Source organism: Quercus robur, chromosome 8 (assembly GCF_932294415.1).
Source record: "Quercus robur chromosome 8, dhQueRobu3.1, whole genome shotgun sequence".
NCBI classification, from domain to species: Eukaryota; Viridiplantae; Streptophyta; class Magnoliopsida; order Fagales; family Fagaceae; genus Quercus; species Quercus robur.
In genome coordinates this window covers 66,970,128-66,989,248 of record NC_065541.1, presented here as the reverse complement: position 1 = coordinate 66,989,248, position 19,121 = coordinate 66,970,128, and the positions used below count along the sequence as shown (strand labels likewise).

General features: G+C 36.2%; 2 protein-coding genes and 1 pseudogene across 2 annotated transcripts; 2 read left to right on the top strand and 1 right to left on the bottom strand.

The window, feature by feature from the left end:
• Window positions 1-635: 635 nt before the first annotated feature.
• LOC126697837 (protein DETOXIFICATION 53-like) lies at window positions 636-2,203 on the top strand. Its single transcript, XM_050394961.1, has one exon. It carries the CDS (start codon window positions 636-638, stop codon window positions 2,028-2,030), a length of 1,395 nt encoding a protein of 464 aa, XP_050250918.1. The 3' UTR covers window positions 2,031-2,203.
• Window positions 2,204-3,932: 1,729 nt separating this feature from the next.
• LOC126697838 (UDP-xylose transporter 3-like) lies at window positions 3,933-9,290 on the bottom strand. The gene is made up of 7 exons (XM_050394962.1): window positions 8,612-9,290; window positions 6,894-7,078; window positions 6,713-6,780; window positions 5,318-5,450; window positions 4,945-5,106; window positions 4,564-4,836; window positions 3,933-4,396 (listed from the first exon to the last, which is right to left on the bottom strand). The coding sequence occupies exons 1-7, from the start codon at window positions 8,730-8,732 to the stop codon at window positions 4,280-4,282; spliced, it is 1,059 nt and encodes a 352-aa protein (XP_050250919.1). The 5' UTR covers window positions 8,733-9,290; the 3' UTR covers window positions 3,933-4,279.
• Window positions 9,291-14,136: 4,846 nt separating this feature from the next.
• Window positions 14,137-16,254, top strand: LOC126696675 (exopolygalacturonase-like; annotated as a pseudogene).
• The last annotated feature ends 2,867 nt before the right edge of the window (window positions 16,255-19,121 follow it).

Here is a 19,121-nt window from a genome sequence, read left to right as displayed (position 1 = left end):
ACAATTCCAATCACTTGTCACCAGGTTGGCAAATACAGATGGGACATCTTTCCAAACAGATGAAGCAAAATCACTATTTCATCTCACCAGAAAGACCTCATCAAATTGACACATGATTGTATGAACGAAAATTCCGGGAGTCAAAAGTTAAATCCAACTACCACATTTGTCAGTTTCCGCAACTGCCCACCACGTGCACAGCATCGTGACTTGTGCCTCTCCATTCATAATAGAGAACCAATTTGTTGATCAATACTATCACAGTTTTATAATGAATTTGGTGGGTGGATACAGAGTATGTTGATTTACGGAAGGGTTTTACAAGCTCTTCATGGTGCGGGAAATAAGGCTCTGCTAAGAGATGGTTCTGGGGTTACAAGAGTATTCTAATTTGGAGTAGGTGTAAACCAAGAAGCCAAGAAAACCCTAATCCTTTCAAAATAGTGAAAAGATTGTTCATCCCACCTACAGGCAAAATCGACATAACAGTGTGAATTTTTCTGTGTGGCTATCAGTTTTCTTAGCATTATGGTAAATCATATTCTGAACTTTTTTTCTTTTTTTTTTTTTGATAAGTAATATTTTGAACAGATGTCTTAGTATATCTTGAATTACCTAATACTGTGTATGAATTTATGCAGGTAGCAGAGGAGCTGACATCACTCTGTAAAATTGCATGGCCCATAGTAGCCTCAAGCTTGCTTTTATATCCCAAGGCAATCATCTCCACAGTCTTCTTGGGATATCTTGGGGATGCTGAATTAGCTGGGGGCTCACTTTCAGTTGGATTTGCAAATATTACAGGCTACTCTGTTCTGAAAGGCCTGGCGTTGGGGATGGAACCAATTTGTTCTCAAGCTTATGGAGCAAAAAAATGGGAAGTTTTCTGCCAAACATACAAAAGGACTCAGTATCTCCTCTTTCTTGCAGCCATTCCAATTTCTCTTTTGTGGTTGAACATGGAACCCATCCTTCTATGGTTAGGTCAAGATCGAAACATTACGTCTGTGGCCAAGGCTTATATAACATATTCTCTTCCTGATTTACTAGCCCAAGTCCTCCTCCATCCCTTAAAGATTTTCATAAGGACACAAAATCTAACCAAAGCCCTCACTATATCTGCTGTTTGTGCAATAATTCTCCACCTCCCTATCAACTACTATCTTGTAACATATTTGAATATGGGGATAAGGGGTGTTGCTCTAGCCTCATCCTGGACTACCTTAAACCTGTACCTTGCTTTGCTAGTTTACCTTTTCCAATCAAGGACAGCACTAAAACCTTGGGATGGGAAAGCAAAACATGAATGCTCTCAAGGCTGGCAACCATTGCTAGCCCTTGCAGTGCCAAGCGTTCTCTCTGTCTGTTTGGAGTGGTGGTGGTATGAGATAATGCTCCTATTGTGCGGTCTACTTAGTGATCCACAGGCAAGTGTGGCTGCAATGGGAATCCTCATACAAACAACAGGATTGCTCTATGTGTTTCCTCACTCTCTTGGCTTGGGTTTATCAACATGTGTTGGCCAAAAGTTGGGGGCTGGGCAGCCTGCGCAGGCTCGACAGACAACAATAATTGGACTCATTGTGGCGATTGTGTGCGGTATACTGGCTTTTGCTTTTACAATTGCAGTTAGAGATGAGTGGGGCAAGCTATTTACATGTGAGCCAAATGTCCTTGCTCTAACATCAACTGCCCTTCCTGTATTAGGCTTTTGTGAGCTAGGCAATAGTCCCCAGACAGCTGCATGTGGAGTCCTCACAGGCTCTGCACGGGCTAAGGTGGGTGCTTATATTAATTTTGGCTCCTTCTATCTAATTGGTATGCCAGTTGCAGTTCTCATGAGTTTTGGATTCAGAAAGGGCTTTATGGGGTTGTGGTTTGGTCTTGCGGCAGCTCAGATATCATGTATGTGCATGATGATCTACACTTTGGTTTCAACTGATTGGAAGCAGCAGGCTATAAGGGCCAAGGATCTGGCTTTGGCCACTGAAGGTGAGAATAATGATTTGGAAGTCAATCTCCTTAGCTGAGTTTGGTCCCTTGAAGCTGCTAAACTACTTGTACTGGCACCATGATATGCGATAGTCCTAGACTTTCTAATGGCAAAAACCTCCTGTTTCATTCCTCACATTCCCCCCTCGCCCCAAAAATAAAAATCATTCATTTCATTCTATTTTATTGTCAGTTTTTTTTTTTTTTTTTTTGATAAGTAAGAAAAAATTTGTTAAACAAGGAGCATGAAGTAACAAAAAATATAAGAAAATTATTGTCAGCTTTTTTGATAAGTAACATAAAAATTTTATTAAATAAAAACACAGCCCAGGACATAGGAAATGTACTAAAGAGGCAAAAACATCAAGAAACCAAATTACAATGATCAAGCAAAACAGGAAGGGAGAGACAAGAAAAAGATGGTAAAACTAAACACAATTCGAGAAGAGTAAAAAAGAAAAAAAACTTAAACTCAAGAATGGACTGTTCGCATCCCTCAAAACTTCTAGTATTCCGTTCCTGCCAGATACACCACATCAAGCAGTACGGCACAATCCTCCACATAGCTATATTGCGATGTCGCCTGAAATTGCATGACCAAGAATCTAACAAATCCACTACCCTTTGCGGCATCACCCAACAAATACCAAACAAGCAAAAGACCATACTCCACATCTCATATGCTATAGGACAATGAAGGAGGAGATTAGGGGTGTGCATGGGTCGGATTGGGTCGGGTTGAGGGGATTTTTTGACCCAACCCACCATAGTGGGTCAAAAAAAATTCAACCCAACCTAACCCAACCCATCACATAAGTCCAACCCAATCCACATGGGTCGGGTTGACCCATGGGTTTGACAATTTTTTTTATTATTATTATTAAATTGAGTAGAAAAAAAATATAAATAGTAATATATTAAAAAAACCTAAAGATTAGTATTAATGTAACTCCTTAAAGGCTCAACACTAATGACTAAACAACAATAGTAATTTATTAGGATTTGTGTGAACTAATTGGCTTTTATACAGGATAGGAAGAATTGGTTATTTAAAAAAATTTATTAATTATATAATATATTTTATATATATTAAATTAGTATTATTAGGAGGAATTGAGGAAATGCTGCTCTACAGCTGGTTTTTTTTTTTTTAAATTATTAAATTTATAATATATATATATAAGTGCCCTACAATTGATTTTTTTTTTTTAAATTATTAAATATAAAATATATTTTAAATATATATTAAATATGGGTGGGTCGGGTCGGGTCGGGTTTGGCGGGTTTGTAATTTTATGACCTAAACCCAATCCGACCTGCTATAAAAAATTTTTTGGTAACCCAACCCAACCCACCAAGCCTTAAAAACTGACCCAATCCAGTGAGTCGGGTTGGGTTGGGTCAGGTTTGGCAGGTTGGTGGGTTTTCTGCACACCCCTAGAGGAGATGATCTACAGATTCCCCACACCTTTTGCACATATAACACCACTCAAGAACAACAAAATGCCTCTTTCGAAGATTATCCGTAGTTAGAATCTTGCCTAAAGCAACAGTCCAGGAGAAAAAAGCTACCCGAGGAGGAACCTTCGATTGCCACACCATTTTCCATGGGAAAGAAAGAAACGACAGTAGAAGGGGATAGAGAATGATAATACCCACTCACCTCGAAACCTCGACCACTATTGTCAGCTTTTTATTTGAAGAACAATTAGATAAACAAGGAAAATACTGAAAACATTAGGACAGGTTGGAACAAAAGATCATACCAGAGACCAAGAATCAGATCCTAAGGGTGGGAGAAGGCTACCTTCTATATTAGCCCATAGGCCCAAGCAGACTTCTATGGAAAAGGGGGGGAAAAGGCTAATATCCTCATCTACATAATAATAAATAACCCAATTTGAAACTTATATTTCATTAAAGAACGCAGAGAATTCAAATTTTCCATATATAACAGGCAATAAGATTTCATTAAAAAAATGATTACAAGGCTGAACCATATTTGTTTGGCCAGGAAAACAACAATACCCATTATATGCAGTCATCGTTTGAGCTAACTGGTGGGATATCAACTTAATATAATGCTAAACCAACACTAATAAGGAAAAGGAAGGCTCACACCTGGGCAGATTGCAGATGTACCACATGGAAAATCTGTTTATGCCACAGATATTGCCATTGCTCTCACAGTAGCACTATTTCCCCCCCTATTTTCATTTAAGTGACTTTCTCCTTTAGTTTGATCGCGAATTTGAGATCTGATTCTCTTCAGTGTATGAACAATCTTTCATGCATGCAAATCTTTGTTTGAATTCCACACAGGGGCTTTTGGGACAACAGCATCAGTTAATCCTCCTTTCCCATTTTCCGCATTCAGCAGAGGATCAGCTTCACCTTCCACTACCTGGCATCATTCAGAATTGTTTTTAGAAAATAAATAAATAAATAGAGAGAGAGAGAGAGAGTTCACAAAGCATGTTAGCATTAAAATTTAACAGTAAATGAAATTTCTAGGAAGTAAAGCGTGCATATTGATAGAATAAGACAAGAATTGACAAAAGTGGACAGAACCTGAAATGGTTGTGCTGCTGTTTCATTAGCCTTTTGCTGACTCTCACGAGTGCAAAAGTAGGAATATAGAACCATCCCAATTAGTGCAATCAAAATCCCTAAAATATTCCTCCAGTTAAATGGGTCATGAAGTAAGACATAACCAAATGCCAATACCAAGCAAGTCTTCAGATGTCCAAGCACCTGATAGGTGACTGGGGATGTCTTTCCAATTACAAGAAATGTGCTAAAATTTACAGAGACAGATATCAGGCAGGATAGGATGATGAATGCCTGTAATAGAGAGAGAGAGAGAGAGAGAGAGAGAGAGAATGAGAATAATTTCAAAGATAAGGAGGGAAAGAAAAAAGGGGTCAGTCTCAGAAATTTTTTGATTCTCACCACTACTTGACTGGTATATTTGAAAGCAAATACATTCTGATCAGTCAAAAGCCCATCCAAAAATGGGCCAGTGATCAACAAGGTGCCTGCTTGATATGGGCAAGATTGATATAGAAGTTGGGTTGAAGAAACCTTAAACTTCTTCTGGATGGTATTGGTCATCTGAAATGAATTAGTTAAGTTCTTAAACAAGGCAAAAATAATAGAAGTGTGTTGTCCATGCAAGACTATTGCCAGCAAAGATAAACAAGCTAAAGCATCAATGCCTAAGCTCAAAAGATTAAATTCTTTTTAATTCAACATGTCTCAACGATTCTTAACAAAAGGTGGTGTGCACGTGGATTTTCAATTAAGGTAACTTCATCAAGGATACAATTTGAGCAACACATGTTGTAACAATTGCAAGGAGAGATAGGATAGAGCCCAAAGCATTAAGTTGCACATCTGTGACTGTTGCAATCCCAACACCCAGAAGGAGGATAATGAGTGTAAGCTGAATAGTCCTACTGCAACAATAATAAAAATAAAGAACATATAAGTACAGTTTCAATAAATTACAAATCAGAGACCAGATTATTTCATAGCTGAAGAAACCAAAATGCATTTAAATTGGTTCAGAAAAGAGGTCACATGTTTGCAAACTTAATAAAAGACAGCAGCAGTTGAGGAGACAATATTGGCAATCCATGCTCAAAGAATTAAAAGGATAGAAAAGAAGCGCTTGATGCACTGAGATGCATATCCATAACAGTAGCAATCATGTTCTTTAGAACACATATAGTTTCAGGACAATGTTTGCCAGACGTGAGCAACAAAGACTGATCATCACTAAAAATTTAATTCAGGTGGGAAGCATTACCACAACAAAAAGTGCTAAACCACAAGAGAGTTGAGGTGAAAGCAAAGATGTGACAGCATAATATGATAAGACCCTAGATAGCACTAAATGCTAAAGAAGGATTTAAAAACTATAGCAAGTGGTTGGTACTTATGCCTTGAAGAAATGCAATATGTCTCCCCAAAGGGAGGGGAAGACAATTTGATATCCAGAAACCATAATAATTAGCTTGAGCACAACTAAAGAACTACCTTTTTACTTGTAACCTTACAAATGATTTCTATGGTATGTAACCTTATAGAGAATGCCAAGACAGTTATACATCAAATTCGAACATGAGTGACCTTGAAAAATTAGCAACAGATAGTAGTCTTATAATAACTGAAGATAACCATGACATGCATTGAAAACAAACACAAATTCACAAAAGAACCCCACAATACATGCATGAAGAATTTGAGTTACTGTTGAATCAATAATGATATTGGAATAATATAGTGCTCCACAAGAATCACAACAATTTTACAATTTCAGTGAAAAATGTCCTCTTTATAAAACATCCATCGGGCTTCCAAATCATATGGCCTGAAAAGTTGATAAATCAAACAATTCTGGTGCTAAGAAACTCATCAACATTCTGTTTTCAACCCCATTCCTTGGGATGAACAATCACAACTAGAAGGTTGCAATACAGTTTGAGATGACATGTGCAACTAAATGATAGGACCTTGGAAAGCATCCCATAAGGTTACTACTTACAAGTACACAATCACAGAGAGTAGCCAAATTAGGGAATTTTACGTTCAGATGAAAATAATGTAGTTGACAGAGCATAATGTTCAAGTTCATGATGAACTAATAATTATTTTAGGTGAGTGCATCAGTATATCAGCATCTTAGTCATAAGAGTGTAAAAGTGTCTCGAGAAACCTGAATCTCTTGCCAAGGAAAAGGGTCTCCAAGACTACAGTGCAAGGAATGATTGCCAGCTTGGTCATCTGGATTTAAAAAGGAGTAGTTCAGAATTTCTTAAACTTAATAAGAAAGGCTAAAAGAACACAGGACACATATATATGTAAAATTCAAAATAGAGTAAGAATAACAATAGTACCTGATAAAATCCAACAGAATTGAAACCCAGGCTCAAATTCAAAAGCCCAATGGAGATCCCATTTAGAATGCCAAAGCCCATTACAGCACTTTGGTCAAAAGCTTTGTGTTCAAAGAATTTCATCTTTAAAGCCACATGAAGAGAACAAAAGGTGACTAGAAGATGCCAGCTTGTCAAAGTTGTAGCTGCAGAAATATGAGAGGATAAAAGATGTTAATACACCTTAAGTCGTAAGGTCTAACAAAGCAAACCATTATCATCATGACTGTAACAATATGATCAGAATGAGACTAATCTTCTTCTTTTTTGAATTAGTAGAATGAGAATAATAATTCCAAACATTTTTCTGGAAAGGATAATCTAGTTGAGGGCTTTACATCACAATTGGCATGTCCAACGGAAGTGCTAACGTCTCATATGCTCATAACAACACAACCGGGACTACGTGTGTGACTATTGAACAGTCGCTCAAAGTCATTAGAGAATTGCCAAGTCATTGCCCGCCCATAATTACCCCCACCTTTGTCTGATTCAGGCAACAGGTGATCTAGACCAACAAAGTGGTCTTAAATTTATTGGGAGACGGGATACCATCCTAGTGAACAAATCAAGGCAACAAAAAACTGCAGTGATAACCGGATGTGTCAACTCTTGCTTCAACAAGAAACTACAAAGATGAACCTTGTGATTTCTTCATATTTAGATGGTAAGAAACTGGTCATCCACTTATGTCTTTCATTCTATATAGGGGATCCCAAAGTATACCAATTATGAAAATATGTGAACTTATCATTCAATAATCTTGTTTTGGCAAACAGTGGAACTAAGTCAAGCTAATATGCTATAGTAAAAATCAAAATCAAATTTATTAGACTAGGTCTAGTAAACTCATGGACTCCAAAATGCACAACAAATACTGATATGGATATACCAGGATATACTAAATTATAAATCTGATTATTTTAGATATGCCAGAATATGTCTCTAATACATCCAAGATACTTGGGTCGGCATGAAATTTTCATAATAAAAATATGAGGGATCCTTTGAAGATAACTTGGGCTAAAAAAAAATACTAATTCATCAGAAAATACCTTTATTCATCACTCATCGGGAAAAAAATCCCTAGTCACCATAACCTAGTAAAAAATTTCTACTATGAATTAGTGAAGTCTAAAATTCAGTAATTTTCTTATACATATAATTGAACACAGAACCAGATGGCTCATCGGAGATTATATATCAGTTACCAATATATCACCAAATGAGATTAGCTATTAGAACTTTAAAATTCTTCGATTTATAATCATCAAAGAAGAGGGGAGGGATGCTCTAATTCCATGGAGCCACTTCGAATGTCCCACCGTCACCATTAATAAATACAGTTAGCATGAAAGATCTCCCATTTTGGTACTTCAATGCATAAATTACAACAATTTAGATTGATCCCTTTCTACTTGATATACTATTATTTATAACTCGCCAACCTCATATCCCCACTTAGACACTTAACTACATCAATAAAAATCAAATTACAAAGAAAGAAACATACCCAATAAGGTCAAAACTAAATGAAACACAAAAGCACATATCTTAACTATAATTTATTAACAAGATTGTAACTTGGCAAAAGAATCAGACAGAAAACTACAAATGCCACGTTTGACCAAAATATCTAGCAGAAAACGAGGTTGTGAAACAAAAAACCTTAAACTTACCGAAATGAAAACCCAATGAGCTCATTAGAGCCTTGTTACAAATCACAATGGACACAGAAGAAACTACGGACAGAGACAACGCCCCAACTGTTCCCAGCTGGAATCGCTCACCCTCACCCATCCTCTTTGATTTCCTGTTACTGGGCTCTCTAATCACAAACCCACCTCAAATTCCACTAACTGGAAGTGGGTGTTTGATAAAAACCAAAGCTTTCGATCTGATCCGATCTGGGTGTGAGTAAAAATGGGATTGTGGGGTGGTCTTTGATTTTTGATAAAAAGAAAACTTTCTTGGTTAGGCAAGCAGTCACTTTGTGAAGAAAAGAAGTGCCACTAAAGTTAAAACAGACTGTATGTGTCTGGTTTGGTGAATTTGTACTAATTTGATAGTAGTATACCAAACCAAACTAAATTTAATAATTATGAGGTATTTGAAAAAAAAATAAAAAATAAAAAATACAATACAATGTCGGAACTGGGTTTTGTTGTTTTGTTTTTTTGCTTTGCTTTTTCAGAGGTGCAAGGACGACCAGTGGGGTTGAAAAAGTTGGGTGATTGTAAAGAATAATAGTGGCAAATGATTCTAAAAGATATTTAGATTCAGAGAATGAATTGAGAGGAAAGAGAGTAAGAAAAGAAAGAAAGGTAACGCGGTTTTGATCAAAGATGGAGGTTGGGTTTTATTGTTTGTGTCGGTGTCCAGTCATTCGGGTCCTACGGTCTCGTAGAATGAATGAATGAATCTAATTGCTGAATTTTCAACCCGTTAATTTTTTTTTAATATAATATATATATATATATATATTTTTTTTAGTTTATACTGTGATTGATGACCACATCAATCTATAATTTCATCTAACAGATTTTTCTTTTCTTTTCTGTGATTGATAATTTGATACTATCTATGTAATAAAATTTATATCCTAGAAAGCTTGAGTCCTTACCATATAGGGTAAGATTCATTTTTTTTTTCCTATCTGTTTATAAATGGAAGCTCATTACATTGTGGATATATTTTGTAGGGACACGATTTGTAACGATCCATGAATGACGTTGGGCTCGTATGCAAAGGGTCCCAACAATATGATTTGTAGAGAGTGGGCTTGAAAGGCATGACATTGGGCACAGGTGGGCGGTTTAATCGTGGCTTCTATGGAAGCTCTTATATGGGCGGGCTTGGCTTGACTAGCTAAGCCCTCCATTAGTACGGGTTGCAGGACTTAAGTCCTCGGACGGCGTCCGAGGAGCTTTATATCCTTTCTTTTTTTCCTTTTTTAGGGGATCCCTTTTCTTCTGGGGGGTTTTCCCTTTTATACTAGTGTTTGTTTCCCCCTTTAGAGTCCATGTGTCAGTTTCACTTTTCTGGGGTGCAGACCTGTCCTGTTAACCCATTCCTAGAGTGGTTTGGGGTCGTTGGGAAAGTTAAAGGGCATGGTCTAGAGTATGGGCTTGTCAGATACAGGGTTTTGTATTATGATGTTGGCAGCTTTTTCCCTTGCCCTGTCCCTATACTTAGTTTGCCCATTTCTTCAGGCAGTTCGTGAGGTGCCGAGCATAAGGTCGTTCTCGGCAATGGCTCTCCTCGACTTGGGTCTTGGGCCCTAATGTAGAGTGGGCCTGGGCCGCGAATTCTCTGGCCCCACATATTTCATTTCATCAATATCTCTTTGATTTTTTTTTTTTGTTCTAAAAAAAAACAAAAAAACAAAAAAGATTCGTATTCCTTTGGATGGATAAACCAAAGGCAATTTGCATATTATTATTATTGGTAAGTTTTATTTCCTCTCTCTTAGGTCTTATCTCCTTCAATCTCTTCCTCTCTCCCATCTTTCATACTACTACTACTAGTATTACACAATTGGAATGAGTACAACATCAATTACAACACCAATACTTGGAGAGAGATAGAATAATTAAATGAGAGAAGGAAAAACATAAAACATAGAGAGATATAAAGCTGGTTCAGAGAGAGAGAGAGGGGAGTGGAATCCGAAAGTTCAAAATTCATATTTTCATTAAAAAAAAAAAGTGGAATCCAAATATTCGCTTTCTGAAAAAAAGTTGGAACTCGTAAGTTGAAAATCCGTGTTTGCTTTGAGAGAGTAAAAAAAATATATAATCCAAATCTTCAACATTTAAAAATAAAAAAGGTGGGATCCAGATTGTGAAGATCTGGATTCCTCTTATTTATATTTTTTTCCTTTTGAACCCCAAAATTTTAATTTATTTCACCATTAATAATAATTTACTAGTTGTCTTGAGTGATTACTTGTCAGGCGTGGATGGAGGCATGGAGCAGACACCACCTATGCTTGTGCTCGTGCTTGTGCACAAACTTTCTAATCAGAGCTTCTAAAAAAAAATTCTTTGGACTAGATGATTATTCATAAAATCATATTGATTTTTCTTCTTCAGTTTTTTTAGTTTATTTTAGCTTATGTATGATTTTTAAATATTTTATTTTATTTTTCTAGGTATAACAATACATTTGAGTAGTATTTTTAAGCTCAATGAACCAATGAAAATAAGCTCTTCCAAACACACTTTAATTTCAACAATAAAATAGAGTTGAAGTTAATATAATATAAATACTTGTGTGATGTTTTTGACCAATCAAAATATATATATATATATATATAAATATAAATATATATATTTGAGATAATACAATGAGTCTTTAGAGTTTAGAAGGGATGTTAAGGTGCTTTAAGAATCTTAAAAGCTTTTTTTTTTTTAATAAAAAATTGTCAAATGTTTACAATAGCCTTATAATTTAATTAATATTTTTAAGTATTTTTAATACAAACGTGACACGTCTAGGGTTTAAATTCTTTCCACCCCATTGTAACTATAACTATTGAATAAAAAAAATAATAATAATAATAATTTGGTCATTTTTTTTTAAAGAGTTTGAAGGAGGTTCTGAGTAAAACCGAATTTTTGAATTTTTTGTATAAAAAAAAATTCAACAATTCTTTATTCTTTATATAAATTCATAAATTTAGTGCTTTGTTCATTGTAATTTCTCTCTCTCTCTCTCTCACATATATATATATATATATATATTTTTTTTTTAGAATCATGTAATTTGTCAACTTTCAAACACCAAAAGAGTTTTTTAGTTAAGCCTTTATATTACAAAAAACTCTATAGTTAAAATCCAACTTTAAAAAGTAATGTCAAACGGACATTTGTAGATGCGGTTATAATTATCAATCAATTTATTAATGTATCAGTATTACTGTGCGTGTATTGCCTATGAGAACTCATCAAGCAGTTAGAATTTAACAAGATGTAACAATTTTCTTTACAAGGAGATCACCAACAACTATGTATTATGAGTATTGCTTATAAGGACTCAATGAGAAGTTAAAATTTAAATGGAAGCAACAAATTTCTTAAGTAAATTATCAACTACTGAGTATTATGTGTAGTGCTTGTGAGAACTCATTTGGTAATTAGAATTTCAATGGAAGTAACAACTTTCTTTACAAGTAAATTAACAATAAAATCAAGAGTTTTGTAGATTAATTGTTAAATTAGCATCTAGCTTATCAAATACTGTGGTTGAAAAGAAAAAAACAGAAAGAGTAAACTACAAGAACCTTGAAACCATCTGTCTGCTAGTTGTGAAACAAGGGGCATTGAAGCCGGATCAAGACCACTACAAAATCATCCATTTTCCACCTCACATTTGGCTCTCCCCAACCCCCCCAAAAAAAAGGCCATTACCACCTTTATGCCAATTTGAGAAACACCAAAATTATTTTTAACCAAAACTGGAAGAATGCAATAGATCAGCCAGAAAGTGAAATAAAGAAAGGTGTTTAGGGTATAAAAATAAATGTCAGTAGTCTCCTCCAAAAAGATATTAAAAAAAAGAGAGGGAAAGACCAAGTACATTACTCCAATAATCGTTGAGACGATGATATGTGTTTATTTGCTGTCACTACAGTTTACAATGGGTGCAAGATATACGTGTTGAGTAAAATAATTTTTATTTTTTTGTGTATTGATGTCAGATGTTTGATTCATTGCACATAAGTATGATAGAGATTTTGATTGTGAAGGTAGCGATAGCACAAGTACTTTTGCAAATATAATAATCTATATATATATATATATATATATATACAATAATAATAATAATAATAATAGGTAAATCTGAAAGAAAATCCAATTAGATTTTAAATTGAAATTAAATTATAGTATAATTTTATGTCATGTGTCCCATCTAATTTAAGATTTTAAATTTTTGTGTCAAGTGAGTTAATTCAATATAAAAATTGGATTTCAATTAGAGTTTAATTTTGTGCCATGTGTCTCATCTAATCAAGTTTTTTAATTTTTGTGTTAAATGAGTTAATTTAGTGTAAAAAACAAGAAGTCCAATATAAGTAAACCATCAAAAATATAATTATTGAATGATTTTATATTTATGAGCCTTTTTTTTGTATAACTAAAAACAATTCAAGAGTATAAGTCATATATATATATATATATATATTAATAGCCAAAACTAAGAGAAAATCCAATTAAATTCTAAACTGAAATCTAATTTTGCGCCACGTATCTCATCTATTTTTTAAATTTGTCTGTCAAGTGAATTATTAGGTGCAAAAATTGAAGAGTCTAAATTCAATTAGATTCTAAATTGAATTTTAATTGGAGTTCAATTTTGCGCATGTGTTCCATCTAATTTTTAAATTTTTGTGGCAAGTAAATTATTGAATGCAAAAACAAAAGAGTCTAGATCTAATTAGATTCTAAATTATATATATGTAATTCTAATTGTTTTTAAATGTATCATTGCATATGCACGGGGTTACACATTAGTATATAATAATTGACAAAGATTTGTAAACTAATTATAGTAATAATGATAAATATAATAATTGAAAAGGTGAGTTCAACCTCTCCTATATAGTATTTTCTTTATTTTCTATTTTACACTATAGACCAGCATGCTACCTATACTAACTTTGTATAGTTTTCAGAGATGATTATTTTTCTAGACTTTTTCCCCCCTCTCTAATGGGAAGTATTCAATTTGCTTCAAGGAGAAAATGAACAGATTTCAGGTGGCTAAGAGATTTCCATTTAAGGCTAAAAAGTTAGGGTGATATATAGTAGTAATAATCTTATCTTATAGAATAATGGACCAAAAAAAAGACATTTTATAACCCTTTAGTGTTATTAGCATAATTCAAACATAAAGTTGTTAAAAATTTATCCTTCCATAGTCAATGAAATTGATTTAATCTTAACTGGTCAAACAATTTGATTATAACGATAAACTATTAATTAATTAGTGAAGGAGGAAGCATGAAAGCTAATAATAGTATAGAAGTTGAAGTGTAAACAGGAGAGTTCTTAGCAACCATGCATAAAATTAGTTAATATCAGTTGGATAGCTTTAATGGTGATGAGGTCAAGTACTGTATTATAAATAGCTTCAAACCAAATAGGGAAACCATCATACCGTACAACAAATTGGCAATGGCAGCGAAATAAAGAATAATATAATGGGAAAGAATTTGAGCATTGTAACAATTTCCTTGCTATTGTTGTTGGCATCCACCAGTGTCGGGCAAGTATTTGATGTTAAATCGTATGGAGGACAACCTAATGTTGATATCACCCAGGTATAAATATGTGTAGCACAATTAACTATACCTAATTAACATGAAAAGTGAGTTCTAGTTAACTTAACTAGTAAAGTCTTTTAATGTCAAATAAAAGTACTTGAGTTCAAACTCTGCTTACACTAAAAACTCTTTGGTGTCTTGACCAGATGATAAAACATTAACATGAAAAAAGATTGTAATATACTGATTTCGATTTTTCATAATGTGTTTATCAGGCTTGGACAAAAGCTTGAAAAGCTGCATGCGCAGTAGCAGGAAGTAAAGTTGTGATTTCAGTAGGGACATACAAACTAGGTGTAGTGACTTTATTAGGTCCATGCAAAGGTGCTATTGAGTTTCACCTTCAAGGCACCCTACAGGCCCCATCAGACGTTGCCTCCTTCAACGGTAAAGACTTTTGGGTTTCTTTTCAACGTATCAACAATCTCACTGTGTCAGGTGGTGGAGTTTTTGATGGCAAAGGACAAACGGCATAGCAAAAAAATAATTGTAACAAAAAGTACAGCTGCAAAACACTTCCTATCGTAAGATTTCAATCTTAATAATTAGCATTTAAATTTCCATTATATTTATGTAGATATATATAGACACTACAACTTTAAGAACTTTAACCATCACGAAATACTAATTCAAGCACTTATTTGTTTAATGATGTTAAGGATATTATCATATTATTAATAATTTGATGTAAGCTTTATATAGTGAGGTGTCACAACTCACCAAAAAAGATAATTCCAAATTTATATATGAGAAAGTCCAAATACGGAATATGGACACAACTTCTATGCCATGACCCTAACCTGTGCAACTGTGTGTAATGGAGAAAAAGTGGTAGTTAAAGGTGAAAGCGATGGTTCACCAATCATACTCGCATGTAACATCAAGCTGTGACAAATTTTTTTGTCCAAAAAGAATTTTTTATTATTATATAATATTGTTAAAGTAGTACCAACCACATTCATTGATATATATTTGTAATTTTTTTAATATAGTAATTCAAAGAAGCGTTAGCATTTTACTATAATATATTTAAATGAAAATATTGTTAGGAGAATATTTAAATGAAACCATGGTATTAATATTTGATGTTTTGATTTTTCTAACTTGTAAACATGAACAGAATATAAGGTTCAATTTCGTCACAAATTCAATAGTCCGTGACATTAAATCGAAGGACAACAAATTTTTCCACATAAACGTTATGGGATGCAAGAACTTGCAAATCCAACATGTTACCATAACTGCACCCGGAGATAGCCCCAACACTGATGGAATTCACATCGGACATTCATCTAAGATCATCATCACCAATGCCAACGTTGGAATAGGTGACGATTGCATCTCCATTGGTGATGGAACCCAAGATGTTGTTGCTAACCAAGTAACTTGTGGACCTGGCCATGGTATCAGTGTTGGAAGCCTTGGAAGGTACTAGAATGAACAACCTGTTTTAGGAATCAGAGTAATTGGTGGCACCCTTAGCAATACAAAGAAGGTGTTAGAATCAAAACATGGCCTTCTTGCCTTCCTGGGAGTGCTTCTGATATGCATTTCGAGAATATTATCATGAACAATGTTGCCAATCCTATCCTCATTGATCAAGGCTACTGCCCAAACAATCAATGCTCAAACAAGGTTATTACAAACATCACAAATATATACACTCATTTTGATGTTAAAAGTTAAAAAAAGAAAAACAAATTACAGACGCTAATATCAAATTCTTGTGTGGGTTTTTGTTTGTTTGTTTTGCTTTCAGTCTCCCTTGAAAGTTAAGATCAGCAATGTTAGCTTCAAGAACATTAGAGGCACTTCTTCAACAAAGGAGCTGTGAAGCTTATTTGCAGTAACAGCGTACCATGCCAACAAGTGGCGGTTGCTAACATTGATCTCGCATACAAGGGAGCAGGAGCATCTGCTACTTCCACTTGTGTTAATGTCAAGCCCACCGTTTCGAGCAAGCAGAATCCTCATGCTTGTACCAGCAAACAATAATAAAATGCCTCCCAAGCTATTGTAACTAATGCAAAATGAGGAAATACTATTTGCAAATAGGTTATAGGAGTTCTATTCTAAGTAGAATTTCATTTACTTCAGTCTATCATGTTCCCTTTTTCTTTATTTAAATGAAATTGTGGAATGTTGGATAGTAATTTTTAGATTTGTTTGAGTTCAGCCTTTTACTAAAAGCTGCTATGATCTAGAGTGCTGTTGTAGATAGTTGTGGGGCCAGAGAATTTGTGATCCCAGCCCACTTTACATTAGGGCCCAAGGCCCGCGCCGAGGAGAAGCGTTGCCAAGGACATGCAACGGAAGTCCAAATGGCCTAGAGATATAGCTGAGGACGATTCTATCCTCGGCATCCCAAAGCGCTCCTAGAAGAAAGTGCGAGTACAGTACAGGAGCGGTTCAAGGAAAAGCCGAACACCTCCGCATTGATGGGGAAAGGACCCCTGAACAGTGTGGCGACAAAGGACAAGGGAAAGTTTGCCATTACTGCAATTAATACTCTGCGCCTGACAAAGCCATGCTTTTTAGCTTTTACAACCACCCCCAACCACTTTGGGTATGGGCTGATAGGACAAGTATCAGCCCTAGAAAGCTAAACCTACATGTGGACATTGGAGGGAGGAGAAAGGCTAGTATAAAAGGAGAAGGAAGCAATCCATAAAAGGGGGCTGGGACCAGGGCCAAGAACCAGGGCCGTGCCGAGGAGAAAGTCTTATTGGGCAAGCACAGTTCACCTTTGTACGATCATCACGAACACCATGACTAACGGCTGTCCGTTCACCAAGGCCTAGCCTTTTAGCCCACTCTCTACAAATTTTATTGTTTAGGCCTTTAACGTTTGAATCCAATACACCAATTTGAGGTCGTTACAAATTGAGTCCTTACAATTGGCGCCGTCTGTGGGAAGGCTTGTGCATTGGCGTAGGTGGCGGTTAGTCGTGGAAGGATCAAGCCCCTGTCAACAAGGGCCCCTCGAGAGAAATAATTTTGGTAGTGGTGCAAGCTATGCGAAAGCCACTCCATCATTTCCAACAACACGCGGTTGTTGCCCTAACTCAGCTCCCACTCAAGGCTACACTTCAAAGCGCCAGTGGCACGGGCAGTTCTAGGGGCTTCTAACATAAATTTTAAGGCCCACACATATGCCAAGGGGTTAATCCCCAAGGGATCAAAAAATATAAGTTTTGGACAGAATTAAGGTCTTGCATGGTCCTCGGACTCAAACTTATGGGGAAACCGACTACTTCAAAAAATATAAGTTTTGGACAGAACCAAGGTTTTGCATGGTCCTCGGACTCAAACCTATGGGGAAACCAACTACTTCAAAAAATATAAGTTTTGGATAGAATCAAGGTCTTGCATGATTCTCGGACTCAAACCTATGGGGAAACTAGTCACTAGAAAATGGCTTAAGTCCTAGACAGAATGGAGATCCCGCACGGTCCTCGGACCCCCAACTCTAAGGAAACTAACACAACCGAATGTTTAGACCCGGTACAGTCATACCTCGGTCCTCGAACCGGATACCAAAAGCAAGTTAAGGTTATGAATGTCGTCAGGAACGTGGCAAAGCACCTTAGTGCCCGGCGACCCTCTCGGATAGTTCATTTTAGGTTACCCATCCTCGGGTGATCACCCCATATGCAATACAGAACGTTCAGCTATTATCCCGGTTAGTCTCATATGGTTAACCTACTTCAAGTCGACATTATTGTGCCCGTCAGTTTTAATAAGTTCAAAGTGATAGCTTTTTGTTAACAAGGGTTTCGGCCCTAAGTACTGTTCGAAAGAAAAGGACACCAGCACATCCATCACAAAATAATTAGTGCGGAAAAGAAAGAACACACAAAATGGGATAAAGTCATCTTTTATTAGACAAAGAAGTAGTACAGCGTACAATAAAAGGGGTTTAAACAAGCCTATACCAGAAGTTAACTACAGAAGCAAAAAGAAAAAAAAAAGGGGGGGGATACATGGGAACGATAAATCCTTCAATTTTGCTCTAGCAGCAACTAAGCATGTCTGGATGGCACCAGTGATGGAAGAGAAGAAGAAGCAGAGGCGCCTGGGTGGCACCAGTGATGGAAGAAAAGAAGAAGCGGGGATGCCAAATCCCCATACCAGCCCTAACTGCAATATAGCAAGCATCATATTAGCGGCAATCGAGCGAGAACGGATGGTATCGGCAATGAGAAATCTCAGTGCTGTCGCACCAAAAATCTAATGCGACCTCCACTTGCTTCGAATTTTGGCTGAAGGAAGAAAATGCTCCTTTCTTGCCTTATCAGGGGGAAGAAGTGTCTTGAGTCTTTGTCTCCTTTGCCCTGACCAGGCCATCTTGAATCTCGAAGAAACCCAAGGCTTCTGGAAAGGGTGTGGTCCCTTCACCCTCATCCTGGCCTTGACCATATCACTCCCTAGGGCTCAGTCACACTAGTGGTGGGGACTTTGAGCACAATTGGAGGGTTAGGGATTTGAAAAGCTTAAAGGGTCTGTACATAAAGGAAATGACCTCCCATCGTGCTTCTTATATGGAGGGCAAGCCTGACGGCATTTAATCTGTATAAATCTCCAAGAAAAACTACAAACGAGATAAGTCCCGCTCAATTCCCAAAGCAGTCTTTAGCCGTTGGATTTGCGTCGCCTCGTAAAGAGACCTTATTAAAGGCGCGCCTCGTGTACCGAAACAGCAGGAGCGCGGCGTGGGTAAACCAAAAGAATGTCTCACAACTAGGGGCATGTCCCAGGCAAACGACAAGGCTCCAGCATTGATAAAGGACAAGTCTTGGCAAACCATGACATAGGCCTGACGTCACCAAAATCCTCCTCTCCGTCCGAGGAGTTGGACAACA

Excerpts from the sequence above, each read along its gene's own strand:
- LOC126697837 (XM_050394961.1), top strand. The coding sequence starts at position 636 with ATGCAGGTAGCAGAGGAGCTGACATCACTCTGTAAAATTGCATGGCCC.
- LOC126697838 (XM_050394962.1), bottom strand. The coding sequence starts at position 8,732 with ATGGGTGAGGGTGAGCGATTCCAGCTGGGAACAGTTGGGGCGTTGTCT. Across the intron at positions 7,079-8,611 it reads CTCATTGGGTTTTCATTTCG|CTACAACTTTGACAAGCTGG; the intron begins GTAAGTTTAAGG and ends ATATTTCTGCAG. Across the intron at positions 5,107-5,317 it reads CAACATGTGTTGCTCAAATT|ATGACCAATACCATCCAGAA; the intron begins GTATCCTTGATG and ends AATTCATTTCAG.